Consider the following 18,358-nt stretch of genomic DNA (forward strand, 5'->3'; position numbering starts at 1 on the left):
TGTGATGTTAGCAGCCACTGATCCTCAATACCTAAATCTATTCATTCATTACAGGTGGCAAAACTCGTGATTTTTTTTCTCATTCTATCATTCATTTCTGGAATACTTCAACAAAGAGAAATTTACCCTCCTTTCATTATCTATTTGATTATTCTTAGAAATAGTTCTTATAGGAAAGGCAGGATAAATCCCTTGATTCTTTTCAATTGGTTCCTTAGCATCCTCCCAAGATTTATTTTATTGAGTATGTTCTGATTTTTTTTTTTTTTTGAATCATCACGAACACATGGATTTAAACATATCTGAGGTCCTTCAATCCACTATGGTTACTGGTGCTCTAATCATCCACTCTTGAGCCAGTGAGAATCAATTCATGCTGGATCCTGAGTCTTTCTGACACAATGCTAGTAGCCTTTTATAGTTTCATTAATTTCTAGCATTAAAAGATATTCTGGGCTCATTTTGTACATTTTATGTCTCAGACCTGGACTCTACCAGTTCTCCAAGGAATTTTTCATTTTGTTTTTGTTTTTTTTGTAAAAAAAAAAAAAAATTATTGGAATGACCTCTCTATAAAGTATTCACACAAAACACATTATTAGTGGAAAGGCAAGTAGAAAATAAGAAAATAGGATATTAGTTCTTGAAGTACGCTTATAACTGCTTTAATTTTAAAGGAATAATATAAAATGCAAAGTCCTTCAAAATACACGAAATAGTAATTTTTTAAATGTCAAAACCCTGTAATATAATTTTAAGTAATATAATTTTAATTTCAGATAAAACAATGCTTTCATCTAACAAAAATCTTTAAAAGCAGTATGTTGTCATAATTCATAATTTACTAATTAAGTTTTTTGCTAGGGAATTTCAAATTGGTTGAACCAAAACAGTTAAGAAATCAATTTCCTTCTTAAATATCAACCTTACTGAGTGTTTTTTTAAATGTAATAAACAAATAAACAAATTCTCTACTATAAAGCTACTAGTGTCCTTAAATATTCTTGTCAATAATCTATGAGATATTTTCTGTAAAAAAAAACTTAGAATCTCAAATTAGTAATAATTAAGTGGTAACCTAAGAGGGCAAAAAAAGAAAAGAATAAGAGCAAGAACTAAAGAAAGAAACTGCATTTAATGAAGAGCATTGTAAGTACTTAACCAAGAAGCAAATAATTTTAAGTGTTTCCAATCACGTGAATGTTTTACAAAAGTGCAGGTGTGACGAATTCATACCTCTAACACAAAATGCATGATAAGTAAATATCTGTAGTAAGGAAAAAATGGTTAATGCCTGGTTGATGGAAACAAAATAATCTGAAGAAGAAAATTGGATAAAACTACCTGATCAAGAGTACAAATTGCTTCCTCTGAAGATTTATAATCTGAGAGTTTAATCAAAGCCTCTGCTTTTAAACGAAGACAAAGATTTTTCTGATGAAGACTGCCACCGGATGCACCAAGATTATCTATGTTCTTCAGAGCTGAAAACATTAAGGACATCTGGATGAGGACAACCATATCGAAAAAATGTAATACATTGCAGATACAATAAAATAAATTGCCAAAACAATATACATGAAGAATAATTCAAAATTAAATCTAACTTCTTCTTTGAACTCTTTATGGAAATATTTGAATTTAAAACAGATCTAAATTTAAAATATTTATCTATCTTTACATAACATATAATAAAACCGAATATGCTGAAACACAACAGTGGTTATCTATATCTCCTACATAACAAAGGTTAGCTCTTAGCCAATGTAGCTGTAACAAACAGCAAACTACGGATAATGGAAGGGGAAAGAAGATGAATTAGAATGGACCATCGTGCATTGTTGCTCAGCTACAGAGCCTAGGCAACCAGCTGCTCAAGAACAATGGACCACTTTTAGTGATTTTTTTCACCCCACTACATTCAAATAGGCTCCAAGATGCCATTCCTTATCTACATCCAAGGAATTGAGAACCAAGAACTTCCTTGTTACAAAGATAGAGCACTACCACACAAGCCAAAATTGATTGTCAAAACTCCAAATGCAAAAAACCTTTGATAAACATTCATTGTCAATTTAAAAATAAATACACTATTAGACATGCATACAGACTTGGCATATTTTAAACTTCCTCAATAAAATTTAAATTAGTTGGCAAATTAAAACAAAATATAGCAGTCTTTAAGATATATCTTTTTTTTTTAACCACTATCTTCCTCCTTTAAGATGAAAATAAACAGGGTTGGCCACCCTTAAAGATATCAAGAATACCTTGATTGCATGAAAGAACAGCTTCCTTAGGTCTATGCATTTTGACTTGGGCTTCTGCCAGATGATACCATCCAGTTGTGCAGAGAGGGCTTTCTTTTAAGCCTAAAAGAGTAAAAGAAAATCACAAAATTCAAGGTTTCTATGACAACTAAGATGAAGGGCACCACTATCTACTCCCCAAATCAGACTCCTCCCCTCTCCCTCACCTCTCACGTCTAATCAGTCACAAAGTCACACTGATTCCAGGACCCAAGCCATTCCTCTACCACCAGCACTTCAGTTCAGACCTCCATCATCTTTATCCCAGATCACTGCAAGTGCTTGCCACCCACTTCAATTCATTCTCTACACCGTAGCCAAAATATTTCTAAAAATACAAATGTGATTATGAAATTCCCCTGCTTAAAACCTTCCACTGGTTCTCTGCTGCCCTTAGGATGCTTAACAAGGTTTGCAGGGCCCATCTCCAGCCTCACGTCCTTCCCTGTCCCGCTCCCAGGCTTCAATCGCAAATCTAAAATGCTCCTCCAACCACCAGGCTTGAGATCATTGCTCCCAGGCTTCATTCGCAAATCTTCCTCAAGTATCAGCACTTCACTGAATACTTTCCTCTAACCTCAGGCTATTTCATTTCTCAGCCTAAAATGCTCCTCCAACCACCAGGCTTGAGATCATTCAGATGTTAATTTGAATGTAAGTTCATTCAAAAATACCACACCAGACAAGACTAAATTAAAGCCTCCTACAGATAGAGATATTATTATCCCTATTTTACAAACAAGGACATTGAGACACGGAGAGTTATACTTTTCTGGGGTCTTGAAATTAGTGAGTGGCAGAGCTGGAATTTGAACTTAAGCAGACTCCACATTATGTAAGTACATTTTTTTTTTTTTTTGCTCCTATCTTAAATATACATTCCTTAAAAAAAGGCCCCAAAATAAATGCCTACTGACTGAATAACAATTATACCTCATGTTACATGCTGTCCACTGTATCCTTACCTTCTGTTAAGTTCCTAACTGCATCTTCATACTTTTTGTCTTGTAATGCTTTAATACCTAAACCAATGAGGCCTGGACCACTTTTTGAATCCATTCCCACTAGTCTGCAACAATACTGCTGTCCCTCATCAGTAAGACTTCCTGGAATTAAAAAGAAAAAGTTATTAGCATACATATACTAAATTTCTAAGCACTAAACTTCTATATTTAAATCTCAAAAGTTGCCCCACCAAATCCCGATTCCAAGAATTCAAAACTCAAATAGACTACCACATATATAAAATATTAACTTTTCATAGGGGAAATTATGCTCCTTCATCTTAAACATTAGAAGTAAAAACCACTTCAACCACGGCAGTATGGGTAAACCAAACCTGAAGTCATACTCAAGGATTTCAAACAAGAAACCTACTGCTACTTGCCACAAGGCTAAGATACATAGTCTGCTCCTCGTCAGGTCCCCTTTTCCTATTCACCAGTAACAGTTTTGGTTGGTAAATGAAGAAATTCCTATCAAAAGGCAGTATCTTCACCAATCTCTCTCCCTGGGCAGCCATGTGCTGCTAGAAACATGGCAGCCAAGATGCCAGATTCAGTGGCTTCTTCCAGCATCTTGGCTGATCAGCAGGATACTGTACAAAGACTTACATTCTTCTTAAGTTTACAAGTTTGGCAGTACATTTCTACATTCTTTCAAAACTTTATTTTTCCTATATAAGTTAATAGTTAAGCTTATGTGATAATTATCCAGTGCCTACATTGATTTCAAGTTTATTTTGGTAAAATAATTTAGTTTTTATATGTTTTATTCCCATTTTTTCTAAATTCACTCAACCTCAGGATTTCCCTTTCAAATCAAGGCAACAAATAATTTATCCGACAGAGACCTGATGCTTTAATATCGATATAAAATACAGAGCCCCAATCCACATATGAAATGGTCCACTGTTTCACAGATGTCAAAGGTAAATTCTTTGCACGATACTCTTTAGCTTATATATACCCAACTTTCCAAAACCAGATACACACCAATAGATAATCTATAAGTAATATTTTATATATTGATTTAGAAGTCCAAGTTAGCACCAAAAAATTAAAATAATTCATAATGGCTACAAAATAAAAACTTCAATACAATTTGGTGAAATCTAAAAACAAATTGGCAGAAATACTATTTTGATTAGTAAGCCAGTAAAAAAAAAAGACACAAGCCTGCTAATATTATGCTTATAGACATGAATCCTTCTGTCTATATAGTCTGATTATTGCTTCCATAAATATGAATTCCAAGAATAGACATACCTAGTTCCATACATGCTCTATCCTCCAAAAACAAATCAGTGGGTCTTTCCCGCCTTTCTATACAGTGATATTGTCTAAACATCAGAATCACCTGCAGGACTTATTAAAATCTCTAAATAATGAGCCTACACTCAAAGTTTCTGATTCAGCGGGTCTGGTGTTAGACATGAGGATGTGTATTTCTAACAAGTTTTCAAGTGATACTGATGCTGCTGGTCCAAAGATCATACTTGAAGGACCTCAGGTCTACAGTGTTTACCAATACCATATACTACACCTTTATTATTATTAGTCTTATAACATATATACCCTGTCTTTGTTGCTTCTGTAACTAAACGGTAACTTCTAAAAGGTACATACTAGCATGGTACCTTGTACATGGTACAGTCATTAAATATTTTAAGACTCTTTTAAAAATACCATTATGAATTGATATTCTAAAAGTCAGTCTGCTAATAGGTAATGGCTGAGAATTACTATGAAAAACAAATTTTTCACTATTCTAAAAAAGAAAATAAAATGGCTATTAAATTTTACCTTCAATTTCTACCCATCTGAGTCAAAATTCTCTTACTCCATAGAAACATAATTCATGCCAGATCACCTTAGAAAAAACACACGTGGGATGAAAAGAAAAAAAGCCAAAAATATATTTTTCCAATGTTCATCTATATTTAGGATACCCAAAAACTGCATGCAGGTAAGCAAAGTGTGGATAGGTACATGAAAATGGTTCCTAAAAGGCTAGGATGAACACCAAAAACTTAGAGGAATTCTCTACAGTGTTCCCCAAAACCATCCACAGTAAGAACACTACTGATCTTATGTAAAGAGACAGTAACATTCAAGATTGAACCCTCAATTCTCCTCTTCTCCATACTAATTCTTGTTGAGAATACTAGCTAAACAAATGTAGAAAACAATAGAGAGGAAATCGACTTCATTGTTTTGGAACAGAACATCATTTATTTAACTTATCTGTTCTTTTTACATTTAAAAGATTCCAAGATTCCATGACTTTAGACAGTTTGACAATATTATTTTTATTTGTCCATAAAGCAAACTGGACTTGGGGCTGATGAATACTAAATCTCCAAGGATAAAAGGTATTCTGAAGAGATTCAAGGAAGATGCTAAGTGATACACATGGGAATTCTGTTTCCTAAAGTTTACTGTCAAAAAAAGTTGTTTTTTTAAATAAGTAATTCATTTCTCACATCCCAAAGAAACTGATTACCACTTAGAATTTTTCTTTTAAATAAACCTACTTGGGGGCGGCGAGAGGACAGCATGTACTCAGCAAGTACTCATTTCTTCATTTTCACCTGAATTTTCTAATATTTCTAGAACACAAAATCTTTAGTTCTTTTCTATTTAGATTTGAAGAACCAAAAGCTTTCTTATCCTCCCCCATTTCAGCAATAAAATAAAATAAATCAAAAAAAGTCATTTAACATGAAATAACACTCATCAGATGACAACTGTGAAAGCTATTCACTATTCATGAAGCTTTATAAACTGAGTCATTTTAAAAATGAATCTTCATGTCTCAACATGCAAAGGAGGACAAAGGAAAATGAAATATATTTGTCCTCAGTGGAAGAGAACTCAGTGATTAACTGCTGTCAAGTAGAAAATTCTACAGATACTGAAGTACTCTGGGGGAGGGATAGGTCAGTCCTAAGAAACCTTACAGATTTTCAGTTCTTAATACACAGAAAGTCTGGTTTAAAGGAGCAATGAAGAGAGGGGGAGAAAAAGAAATCATTTAGCACAGCTTCCTACTGTCCTATATTAACTGTTAAACTTCCATCCCAGAATATTGCTTTACCTTAGAATGCACCTAAGCCCGAACTGCTCATTCTATGAATTCTTACAACTGAGTAAGGAAAGAACTCCTTGGTGTACCATGTGTAAATATCCACCTACGCACTCCCCTTTGCCAGGATATAGACCTGTCTTTCTTTCAATTCCGCAAAATATCTATCTCCAAACCCTCTTTAAGAATGATTTTTTTTTTTCACATAAATCAACACTCTGCCTAATCAATCAGCATAATCCCTTCACTATCTCTATTAGAGCACTTTGTCAAGGGCAAAATTGCAGACTATTTGTTGATCCTATTTTATAATTTTGTAGGCTTTTTGGAATAAGGACCATATTTACTCAATAAATCCACATTATAGGCATAAATATGCTTATTGAGAAAACATTCAATTAGTTCTCAGAAATAAATCTCAAAGTATCCTTTTGTGCCATTTGGCATGTGAACAAGTCAAGAATGAAGGAATGGTACAAACCACTAATAGCTGAACACGCATGGACAGAAAAGAGTTAACACTAGCTCTTAATTTCTCAATAGCAATTTAACAGTAGAAAAAGTGATGGAGGAATGGGAACCAGTGGTCACAGAGTAAAGAACACCAGCCCAATTATAGTGGGAACATCTTGGAACTCATGTTAAAATTTGAAGAAAGTGGGTGATTTAGGAACTACACTTCTATCAGTGAAACACACACACACACACACACACACACACACACACACACACACACACACAAATTCACAAGCATACTCCTTATACTGAAAGACTCTTAGCATGTCTCAATGCACCATTCACAATGTTAACTGGTCCTTTCTTCATAAACTCTCCTGCCAGGACACACTACTACAATTCTTCTACTTCCCTAAAAGCTTACATTTCCTTTGCATGCTTCCTCCTCCTCTCCCTTAAACATAGTCAGTCAAGGTCCTGGATGGCTTCTTTTAATATCTGCTAACCTCTTCTTCCTACTCTTTTCCCATCATTGTAATTTAAGTTCCAAATCAATCAGTTTGATTAAAAAAGATAGTCCTAATAAACTTTATTCTAATCACATAGTTGCTCAATCTGTCCAGACAGATCTCCTTCCTGAGATGTTCTTTCCTTGCCTTTTGCATTGCTTTGCATCAGGTCCCCCACCTTCCTCTCTGACTTCTCTTCTTTGTCCTCTATTTTCCTCTTCTCCTTCTTCCTCCCTTTCCCTTCAAGTCAACCAGCACTGCCCAGGTATAGATTTCACCTTTTTGCCCTTTAGTCATACTCTGAAGTCATCCACCCTACTTCACTTTCATCTCTTGTTGTGTACTGGTTTGATATTATTTCAAATCCATTTTTGCATGACAAAAAATGAAGTTGTTTTTAAGAGTAAAGTTGTGATATAAGAGTGAAGTAAGATGTATCAGGATATGATCATCTCATCTATTATTTGCGGGGAGTGGGGGTTGTCAATAAAAAACAAGAAGCAACTATAGCAAGGGAACATTTAGACTATAAATACTGAGATTTTGTGAGGACTAATTAAGAGTGTTCAGTCTGGGCACCATGACCCACTGCTGATCTAAACAGCTCTCCAAAAACTGTTGGGGCATTAGCTCCTGCCAGAGTAAAGGCTACTCTTTTACCAGCAGTGGTGAGTTTGCGGTTGTCAATAAAAAACAAGAAGCAACTATAGCAAGGGAACATTTAGACTATAAATACTGAGATTTTGTGAGGACTAATTAAGAGTGTTCAGTCTGGGCACCATGACCCACTGCTGATCTAAACAGCTCTCCAAAAACTGTTGGGGCATTAGCTCCTGCCAGAGTAAAGGCTACTCTTTTACCAGCAGTGGTGAAAGCTATGCAGTGGTCCCTCAAAGGAGAACATCCTGCTGACCAACACCAGTGACACATACTCTAGCAACAAGTGACTTTTGGTTTTTTGTGCTGGCAGCTGGAAGTTACCTCTCAGTTGGTTAAGCCATCTATCCCTCCCTGAGAAGAGAACCAATTTAACAGAAAAGTCACACGTCAAATAATTTGGACTTTATTTTTTTCATCTCTCCTTGCCTTAAACAATAGTGTGATTAATTTATTATTGGTTTGGAGTATGTCATTTCTTTATTGGCTTGTTAAGAGACATTATCCTGTATGCTATTGGCTTGTGAAATTGCCACAGTGAAACTGTTAAATAAATTTCTGACAAAGATAAATTCAGTCTCTGAGCATAATTTGCCACCCAAAACAAAACACCTACATACAGCTAACTTCTAAACCAAACACCTAGCCTTAGGATTAATCTCTCATGTGCAAACCACTGATGGGCAATTCTCTTTGAATGTCCATCAGCATCTTTCAACAACTTACCTTTCATACAAACCATTACAATATATTAGGCCAACTTTTCAGGAGACGTAAAGGTTAAAATTGATTTCTCCCTCCCTTTACCTCTAAAAATCTTCTACTTTTTTTATTCATCTGTTACTTTCAATTGCTAAAATATTCCCAGTTCGTTCATTCCCAGTATCATCTGGTCTATCAAATTCAGCCCATCTTCTATACAGTCTCTCCTATACACCATATTACTTTAAGACTTTTCGCTTCAAAAACTGACTCAGTATAACACTTCTAATATTTTCATTTCTCATGTTCATGAAAAGTGCTCTTGCGAGTCCACCTCTGACTCAGATAAAATAAGAAAAAGGGGATCCACTTACTTTTCATCAAAAAAAGAAAAACAAGACTGAAGATAATAGTTCTGAATTTTAAATCAGACACCAGGCAGAATAATAGCACAAGTAAGACTTACAAAGGAAAGTGAAAGTGGGAAGAGCTGAGACAGATGCAATGATACTTTCTAACAGTACTTTTCCCTCAGTTACCTCTAGCAGTAGTTTTCAACCATTTTCCTATTATGAAACATGTAATGGCCACTCACATACAAAGCATTCCCAAAGGTATATTCATTTATGAAAAAAAGTGGAAAACATAAATGGATTAGTAAAGCTCTACAGTAATTTGCAATCACTACCACATTGGTCCTGGTACTGTTATTTCAGTGACTCACTTCTGTAAACTTTGTTCACATCAGGTGAATATAGGCATGAATAGAAGTGATATTCAAATTACCTAAAAAACAGCCTACTTAGCACAGACACTAAAAAAAAAAAAGAGGCTGTTGTGAAAACCAAAGTGGTTCCTCCTATAAACTGACTGACCACCAGCCTTGGGCACAACACGGCCACAGATACACATATTTTGGCAACTCCCAGCAAGCTAGCCATCATCACCTCTCTATTCCCCCAAAAGAAGTACACAAAGAAGCAAGAGCATGAAGCACACACTAAGACACTCTCTGACTTGAATCCACTCTATTTCATTAAAAAAGCAGATCATTCACAAACTTCATTCCCGTATATCACAGTATTTACAATAATGGACTTGTGACACTGACACAACATCAGTGCTGAGAATGCTAACTTTTCACAAAATCCTTTCCATCACATTCATAATCTTATGTAATATACTCCAATCTATTTAACCAAAATATATCTGTTACTCCTTCCACTATAGCAAATAAAACTATTTAACTATCCCCCAAAACTGCCCCTAGCTCCATACCTCTGCTCATGCCATCTGGAGTACCTTTCACCTCCACCTATTTATCTAATTTCTATGGAAAATCCAAGATAATCTTCAGTCTCTACCCTCAACAACTCATAGTTCCTCTGCATCACTATTTTCTTATTTTATTAGGTTCTTATGTGCACAAAGACTATATATTGTACTTCCTTTTATGTCCAGAAATAGTGAAACAATACTTTACACGTAGTAGATGCTAAAACAATTTTTGATTGATAGCAACATCACTCTCACACACTCATACACCTCTAGCACATGCAATATAATAAAGAAGAAATTACCTGATTCAATTAAATGCAAACAAAGCACTTCTAATGGATATTGTACAGTGGGATAGCTGTTTATCATTCCTTCACAGGCCTTCTTCAACCTAGCAGTCTCATGAGGAAACTTGAAAATATGAAAGTAAAATAAACTAAGTAGCGGTAAAATATACTTCTGGACACTTTCCTATTTAGAACAGAAAAGTCACATTAGAGATATTAAAACTCAACTTACTTTGCATAAACACTGAATGAAATGTCTATAAAGTACTTGGTGATCTTCACTAGGAATCTCATCAGATAAGCTCAGTGCATTCTCAAAAGCAGTTAAAAGCTAAAACAAATAAACAACAAAATCTGTAGCGGATCAGCAACACTAAAATCCAAGGCAAGCACTTTAAAGGATACCATTCGTTTGGTTACTTAAATTCTACATTTTTTAAATGAATTTCCATGACTTTATAATGAAAATTCATAATATAGCTCACTGTTTTGAATTCTTTACAAAGTATGGTCTATAGAGATAAAATTTTACTGCTCTGATAAAGTTAATGATTTCGTAAAAAAAAAAAAAAAAAAAAAAAAAAAGCCTAACAAATAGTTAAGCACAAGGAGTTTAAAAAAAAAAAAGCAATGAAATTAATCCACATGGAAATAAGTGATACATTTTTTTGGAACACAGATAAATAAAGCAGTTATCATTAACATTCAAGGGGAAAATACGCCCCACAATAAAAACCTTCTATCCTATTTTAAACAGAAGTCAATTCTTAAGATGTTAAGTTCTCTTTCATAAAGTGTGTAGTACTGATAATTCAAAAAACCATTTTATGTTCGTATGTGTTTAATATTCTGGTAACCTATACTATCTCAAGGAAAATAATGAAGTCATAATATAAAGATATAATTTAAGAGAAGTTGGTAAATCACTTAATTTTGTCACTGCTCAATTTTTCCACAACGGAATCTATACACAGATAAACCAACACACAAACAAATGCAAATCTTATTCTCGCATTTTTATCTACAGCATCAGCCTGACATATAGTAAGTTCTTGATAAATATTTTTGAATAAAGGAACAAATTAATGAACAAATGAACATACATACAAAGAAATGAGCTTCCCATCACATATAGAGCCTATCATTGCTTACATTTAAAAATATCATTCACTTCAACAAATGTACATTGAGTGGCTATTTACTATCATAAGAAACTAAGTTTATTTTTAAACTTACAAATATAAAAAATAGAATAATGGAGATAGTTTCCAATTATGGTTCAAAACTAATGGTTTTTTCACATTCTTTTAAAATTTCTTTTCAGTTACATCAAAATCTGCACACTAAGAAGGACAATTTCAAGGAATAAACAGCACTCCAAATACTAAATACTCTAAATAAAATAGCACTCTTAGTTCATAAATATAAATTGTTAACCCCCAAAGTAATTTAGTATATTAGTTTATAAATATGAACATACCCTTAAGGTACAACTTTTTAAAAATTATAGCAGTTTTGTAAAAGCCAATTTCATAGTTTCTTTTTTACAGTGATACTATGACTGATTTATTGTGGACTCTTATGAATATTAAGGGAATAAAATTCTGATAGCCCAAATGCCAATTTGACTGTCCAGATTTAGTATGAAACTGCAGGCCAATAAGTCTGACTGTATCAGGAAGAACCTTTGATTTAAAATGAAACATTTATAAAATATCTCATCTGACATACAGTACTTTGCTATATTATATCACTGTTTCCATTTTCTAAATTCAATTAAATGTTCAATTTTCATGACGCAAATGGTGAGGAATAAACGGGTCGATACCAATTGCTGGATCTCATTATTTGGATCCTCAGTACTCTCAGCTAGCAACTGAGTTAATTTCTTCCATAGCTGATGAAGCTCTTGGTTATCTGCACCTTCTTCTTGCCGTGTCTTTATCAATTTGTGCCATGTTCGGGCCACCTATCAAGAAGATTTAAAATGGTTATTTTATCTTAAATACTAAAAATGTCAACAAAAAATAGAATCTGCAAAAAAATATTTTTTTATTTGCTAATACATAAAAATAGCAAAAGCACAGAACTCTATTATATGAACTCCATAAAAATAAGTTGACTGGGCAAATCTACATAGTCCTTATATCAGAAGTATGACTGAGACACAAGAGTAGACACAGGAATAAAGAAATAATGACTGCATGCACCAATCCTTATAATTTATAGCATCAACTATGGAGACATCACAAATGGGTCACTAAATTCTACAGGTAATGCTTTTACTTATTTTATTTATTTATTCCTGCCCAGTTTCCAAAAAGGTTTAGAAGCTATGATACCTGAAATCTGAATTCTAAGTTTTCAAAGCACTGTAGTTTGTATTATCTCTCTAAATTTTTTAATATCATAATAATTTAAAAATTTTTTCCTTAAGCTATGAAAGCTTTCTTTTAATAATAGTTTTATTAAAAGAAGTCAACTACACCAGCAAATCATTAACCAACCTCAAGGTGTTTCTTTTCTTGATAATACAGATCCACAAGTTTCTTACAGACATCACACCACTTCTTTTTGTCAACACTTAGAATAAAAAAAAAAATAATAAGGATTTGAATCCTATAAATAAAAATAACCGAGGACTTAAAACACTAAAATTAAAATACCATAATACTGCCAGATACTATTTTAAATTAGAACGCACTACATTTCATATTAAAATTTTATAAAATGAGCTTCTCATAAAAAAGAAAAGGTTTAAGAAATATTATCTTCCATTATATTGACTGAAAATAATATCAAAGTTCTCAAATTAGTCAGTCCTCTTACTATCAGTATTCTGATTCTGCTCTTATCACAATCGAGAGATTCTGTAATGACAGCCTGAAAGAAAAATGCATCCTAATTCCCAGTAAATGCCTGGAGCACTTCTACATAATTTTTAATCAGTTTCTTCTGATTCACACTTTTAAAGCAGCTGGCCTTTCTCCACATATTGATTACCTTTCATAAAGATCCAGGAGCTTTTGGTAAATACCAGGTAAGTCATCCTTAGCATTTATGTGATTAGATTTCTCATACAAGCTTGCTAACCCCTAAAAAAGGAAGTAGTAGAGATTATTATTCCAAAAAATCTAACGTTCTTGCATTTATTTTGCTAAAGTGACAATCTATAAAGATTATTCATGATAATTATAATTTGTACATGAAATATGCCTAGGATTTGCCTTCAAATAATTTGGGGTGGAAGACAGCAGGTGAAAGTACAGATGAAAAACACCGACTGCAAGAATTTTTATAGAGGGCATAGAGGGGCTCATTATACCATCCTCTTTATTTTTGAAAATATATTTGAAGTGTTTCAAAATAAAAATATATTTTAACATTATTATATGATCTTAACCCCTTAACGATCTTAACCCCTTAACGATCTTAACCCCTAAGACATTACCATATGATACTACGTTTAAATAGTGAAACAAACAAAATACTAGTAGTCTGCAGAAATTGTCATTTTTGCTTCAAATATTGATCAGATATCCTAAATCAACCAGTACATATTAAAAGTAAGCACCCAAGTGTGCTATCAGATACCCTCTTCATGTTCTTGTTCATGTAAACCTGAGACAAACAGGTTCACGTTCTCCAGAGCCTACTGCCTCCTATTAATCACAGCTTCTAAGATGTGATTGAGACAGGAAGCAAAGTTATTTGCAAAAGTTGAAGAAGCCAACTAAGAAATTTGATGACCATTAAATAAGAAAGAAAAATTAACTTGTAGTCAAAGATAGAGAATTACAATTTTTTTTAACATTATTTTATTTTTAGAAAACACTATATATATTTTTTTCTCTCAGGTATAAAGAATGTTCTTGATAAGTCTTTCATATGCACAAATAATTAAGTTGGATCTTTACATGACCATGTTTCAACTCCAGTCCTCACATTTGGAAATAATCCATTGGATACGATGTTTAATAGTGGTAAACGGCATCCTTGGCGCCACTTTCAAGTTTAGAAGACCAATAAATTAAAATTTTGTCCTTATGTGGGGTAAATAGAGATTTAAATGCTTATTTTAAAGCTGTTACCTGTAATTTTAAAAATGGAAAAATGTTATTTCTTGTAATATAGGGGAAAGAATTTCTCCATACCTGCCAAGCTAGTAATTGGTCTGGCTCTAGTTCAGCGGCTTTCTTATAGGCACCCTGGGCCTGATCAGGTTGTTCAAGCTCAGCTGCGGCAACACCAATAAAAACCCAGGCATTATAGTTATTTTTCTCTTGTTTTAACACTGTCTGATTTAAAAAACAAAACAAAACAAAACAAAACAGCAGGTCATTAACTTAATAGACATACAACAACAAAAAGACAGCCTACTTGAGGGTCAAGAAATCTGGACCTATCACTAACGGGGAATCCTAAAAATGCCACTTAATCTCTCTAGTTTTCAGTTTCCTCAGGGAGAGAGGGGACTGGACTGGATCAGTAATTGTAAGAGGTCTGAAACACAAGGTATATTTTTAAAAAACTGCCCAAGTAATCCTGATGCCTCCTCCCCTTGCCCCTTGAAAATACTGGGTAAATAAAGAACAATAAGGCTATTCTAACCACCCAACCATCCTGCCTACCTCCACTCCACAATGCTACTAGTCAATTCACAAAACTGTTTTCCATGTTGTTTCACCTTATCCAACTCCCATATTATCATTCACTATGATAACATTTCCCCGTATTAGACAGATTTTTCATTAAAATTATAGGCTAGGGAAGTCATTTGACCTCAATGTAACTGTACAAAATATGTTCAAATAAATAGTGACGATGAATGTTTAAACAATACATTTGTTTAAACAATCAACTAGAATAAAAATTATATCAACTAGAATAAAAATTACCTATAGAACTATTATTTTCAGAATAGCTACTATAAACCTAGTACTGAAGAAAACAGTCCCTCCACCTCCTCCTTCTGCTCCTCCTCCAGCTTGAACAACTGCCCACTTTCTTCCATATTGGGCTTAGTTCTCTCATAGCCTCCATCCCTGCTAGGCTCAGTCGCCAATAGAAAACTAAACCTCACAAACACATCCTTTACTCCTTAAGACTCTTGCCCTATGTTTCTATGTACTTCCCTCAGTCTTACCCAATTCCCTCCCTCTCACCCTCCTAAATGCTTCATTGTGCCCTCTGGAACTCTCAATCTGGACCAGCCAAATTCCCTCTATGTTTTCAATCGTTCTTTTAACCGTACCAAGTTCTGCCTCATTTGAAACATGGCTATCCCCTATAGATCTTAATGCTGCAGATGACTTCTCTTCTCTTACACCCCGCACAGTACTAGGAAGTGCAGAAGGGTTTCTCCTTGCTCACACTGTCAACTACATCCCTCTCATCCTCAGTACTTTTGATATGTTGTACTTCGGAAGTACTTAAAGCCCTAGTACTTCTGAAGGTAAGCCATCGGCTATCCCGTGAAAAATATCCTTCTTGTTTCTACCATCAGCTATCCTGTGAAAAATATCCTTTTTGTTGCTACCATCTATCAACCTCCTAGGTAGTCTCCTTTCCTTCAGTGAAAATTTCCTCTCCACCTCAATTCCTGTAATCATTCTAACATTCATGGTGACGAACCATGAAACACTGTGGCCTCTCAGTTACTCACCCTCCACACTACTCGGCCATCCAAATTTCCAGCATGACCCTCTCCTATTCTGCCAGTTCAATTACCGTAATGGTCCCATGGTAACAATTCCTTAACCTCTGACATGTCCAATTTTTGATTCCATTCCCTTTTTCCACAATCACCTCATTTCTCAATTCTCATCTCTCCTTTCCCAACTTAGGCCCCATGACCTTTCACTGCCGTCACTCCCTTGCAAACACTCTCAACTCCTTTGCCTCTTTTTCTCTCCATCTTCCCCACTCTCCATAGCTGAACTCCATCATGCCCATCTCCAAGCCTGAGAAGTTGAACATAAAGGGGGAAACTACATAGCTAGTTCAAGAATTTCATTTTAATAACATAAACTTCAAATGGATACTCACTAGGGCCTGGTAATCCTTCTAGTACGTTTTTTCCCCACTATGAATAAACACTATACTATTTCATACCTCCTTTCTCTCAAGTCTTCTATACAACTCCTCTTCCATTCTCAGCTTATATTTTATTAAAAATATAGACACCATCAGAGGTGTACACTCTCATCTTCCCACCCTCAAATCTACAAACCTGACAGTGTATGGATCTGCATCCATCTTCCCTTCTTTTAAGATGGAAAAAGTAATAAAGGCCCTGTCTTAAGCTCTGGATGCCCTCCTCTCTCACCCTCCCAAGGACTTCACTCCTACCACCACCCTCCATCTCTCCTGCACATACAGTTTCTCCCTCTGGACTGGAACATTCCCCTCAGTATGCAAAGGAGCTTCAGAATCTTAATTCTCCCATCCAAAAACCAAACATTTGAATGTCAACATAAATTAGAATGTCAACAAAGAATGAAAACTTTAAGATATATAGTAGTATTCCACAGTACAACATATCAAAAGATATCTAACAGATAATTAGGTTATAAGAACTTGGCTTTAATAAGTTATAATACAGAGAAAGACAAAATTAAGTGTGGCAGAAGTAGCTTATCCTAGCATAACCACTCTAATGGTGAGTTAATGAACTTACCACTTTGTTATATTTAGACAATAAATGATTCACCTATTATGAATCCATAATGATTATAAATAGGTAACATACTTTTATTATGGAAGAAAAAAGTATTGGTTACCTTACAATGTTTCAAAGCTTCTTTGTATTCTTTGTTTCTGATTGCATCTCTAGCACTTTTTAGAGCAGTCTTCACTTCCTTGCTGGACATTCTGTCAAAATGAAAAGCTTGATTGAACCTATAATAAATTAACCTGCCTAACTGTAACAGTTCCAACAAACTTAAGGGACATGTGATTCCTTCAACCTGGAAATCTCTTCCCTCTTAATATATACATAGCTTATTCCCTCCCGTCTTCAGATATTTACTCAGATGTCACTTTCTCAGTGAAACCTTCCATGGCCACACTACTTAAAATGTCAACACTGGCTTCCCCCACCCCAACACCCAATATTCCCTTAACTGCTAACACTGCATTTGTTTTTCTTCAAAGTACTTATCACCATCTTATACACTTACATACTATTTTATTTATTTGTTTGTTTGTTTGTTTGTTTATCTGTTCCATGTAGGCAGGGATTTTTGTCTGTTGTCACTATTTTTCCCTCCTGCTTTAGAGCCAGCACCTAGTATCTGACAAAATGTATATATTAATAAATAGTTGTTGAAATTGAGTTGTATTTCAATTGTACTCACTCTCTGTCGAGCAGGCTAAAATACAGATGATCATATGGACCAGAACACAAAACACATACCAATCTTAATCCAATTCTACACTAAGCAAGACTTAGCAGAGTAAGCCTAAGAGTAAGAACACTAACACCAACAAATTTTAGTGACCATGATTTAAGAGTTTAAGAAAGCATTCTGTTTTAAAGCTAGTTTCTATAATATATAAATCAGGATATTAACTTTCTTCACAATAAGGATTACTGTAGGCTTATAGTAATATAGCATTCTTTGAAATATAGTAACGTTTGAAGAGAAATAAATGCAATGTTTACAGTTAAATGAAGGTGATAAATAGATTTCAACTGGTAGACAAAGTATTTCTGCATTTAATATTAAAATATGTTATTTTAATTTTAAGTAAACTAACATGTCTCAGGATTTTACAACTTATTCTGTTTTACCAGTAAACAAGTCAAATTCAATTATAATTCCATGTTGAAAAAAGAAACATTTGCATTTTTTGACAACTCCATTGAATTCTAATATATCAGGAGGGTAAAACAAAGCTGGGTAAATATTAAGTCATTATAGACTGCAGATGTTCAAGGCAGCAAAATGAACAAACAAGATGGCTCACTGACATGGTACACTAGCAGTCCTTTATATCCAAAGAGGCTGAGGTAGAAAGTACAAGATCAAAAAAGTACAAGAAGCTAGAGAATAATAATAATAAAAAAATC

The 18,358-nt window shown here is 34.3% G+C and overlaps 1 protein-coding gene across 11 annotated transcripts in view; it reads right to left on the reverse strand.

Annotated features, from left to right (window-relative positions):
• The window catches only part of TTC37 (tetratricopeptide repeat domain 37), a 73,548-nt gene that overhangs the window by 49,187 nt on the left and 6,003 nt on the right, over positions 1–18,358 (reverse strand). For 9 of the 11 annotated variants that reach the window (XM_006913223.3, XM_025047860.1, XM_006913225.3 and 6 more), the window contains 10 exons: positions 17,067–17,157; positions 14,439–14,582; positions 13,288–13,379; positions 12,792–12,867; positions 12,113–12,253; positions 10,517–10,615; positions 10,300–10,408; positions 3,275–3,415; positions 2,271–2,372; positions 1,345–1,484 (listed from right to left, as the gene is read on the reverse strand). In XM_006913223.3, coding sequence (XP_006913285.1) covers positions 1,345–1,484; positions 2,271–2,372; positions 3,275–3,415; positions 10,300–10,408; positions 10,517–10,615; positions 12,113–12,253; positions 12,792–12,867; positions 13,288–13,379; positions 14,439–14,582; positions 17,067–17,156 — 1,134 coding nt within the window. In that variant the 5' untranslated portion in view covers position 17,157. Of the gene's footprint in view, positions 1–1,344; positions 1,485–2,270; positions 2,373–3,274; positions 3,416–10,299; positions 10,409–10,516; positions 10,616–12,112; positions 12,254–12,791; positions 12,868–13,287; positions 13,380–14,438; positions 14,583–17,066; positions 17,158–17,465; positions 17,580–18,358 lie in introns of all 11 variants that reach the window. The other 2 variants (XM_025047864.1, XM_025047862.1) reach the window with 2 other exon arrangements.

The sequence above is a fragment of the Pteropus alecto genome, unplaced genomic scaffold, assembly GCF_000325575.1.
Source record: "Pteropus alecto unplaced genomic scaffold, ASM32557v1 scaffold20, whole genome shotgun sequence".
Lineage (NCBI taxonomy): Eukaryota > Metazoa > Chordata > Mammalia > Chiroptera > Pteropodidae > Pteropus > Pteropus alecto.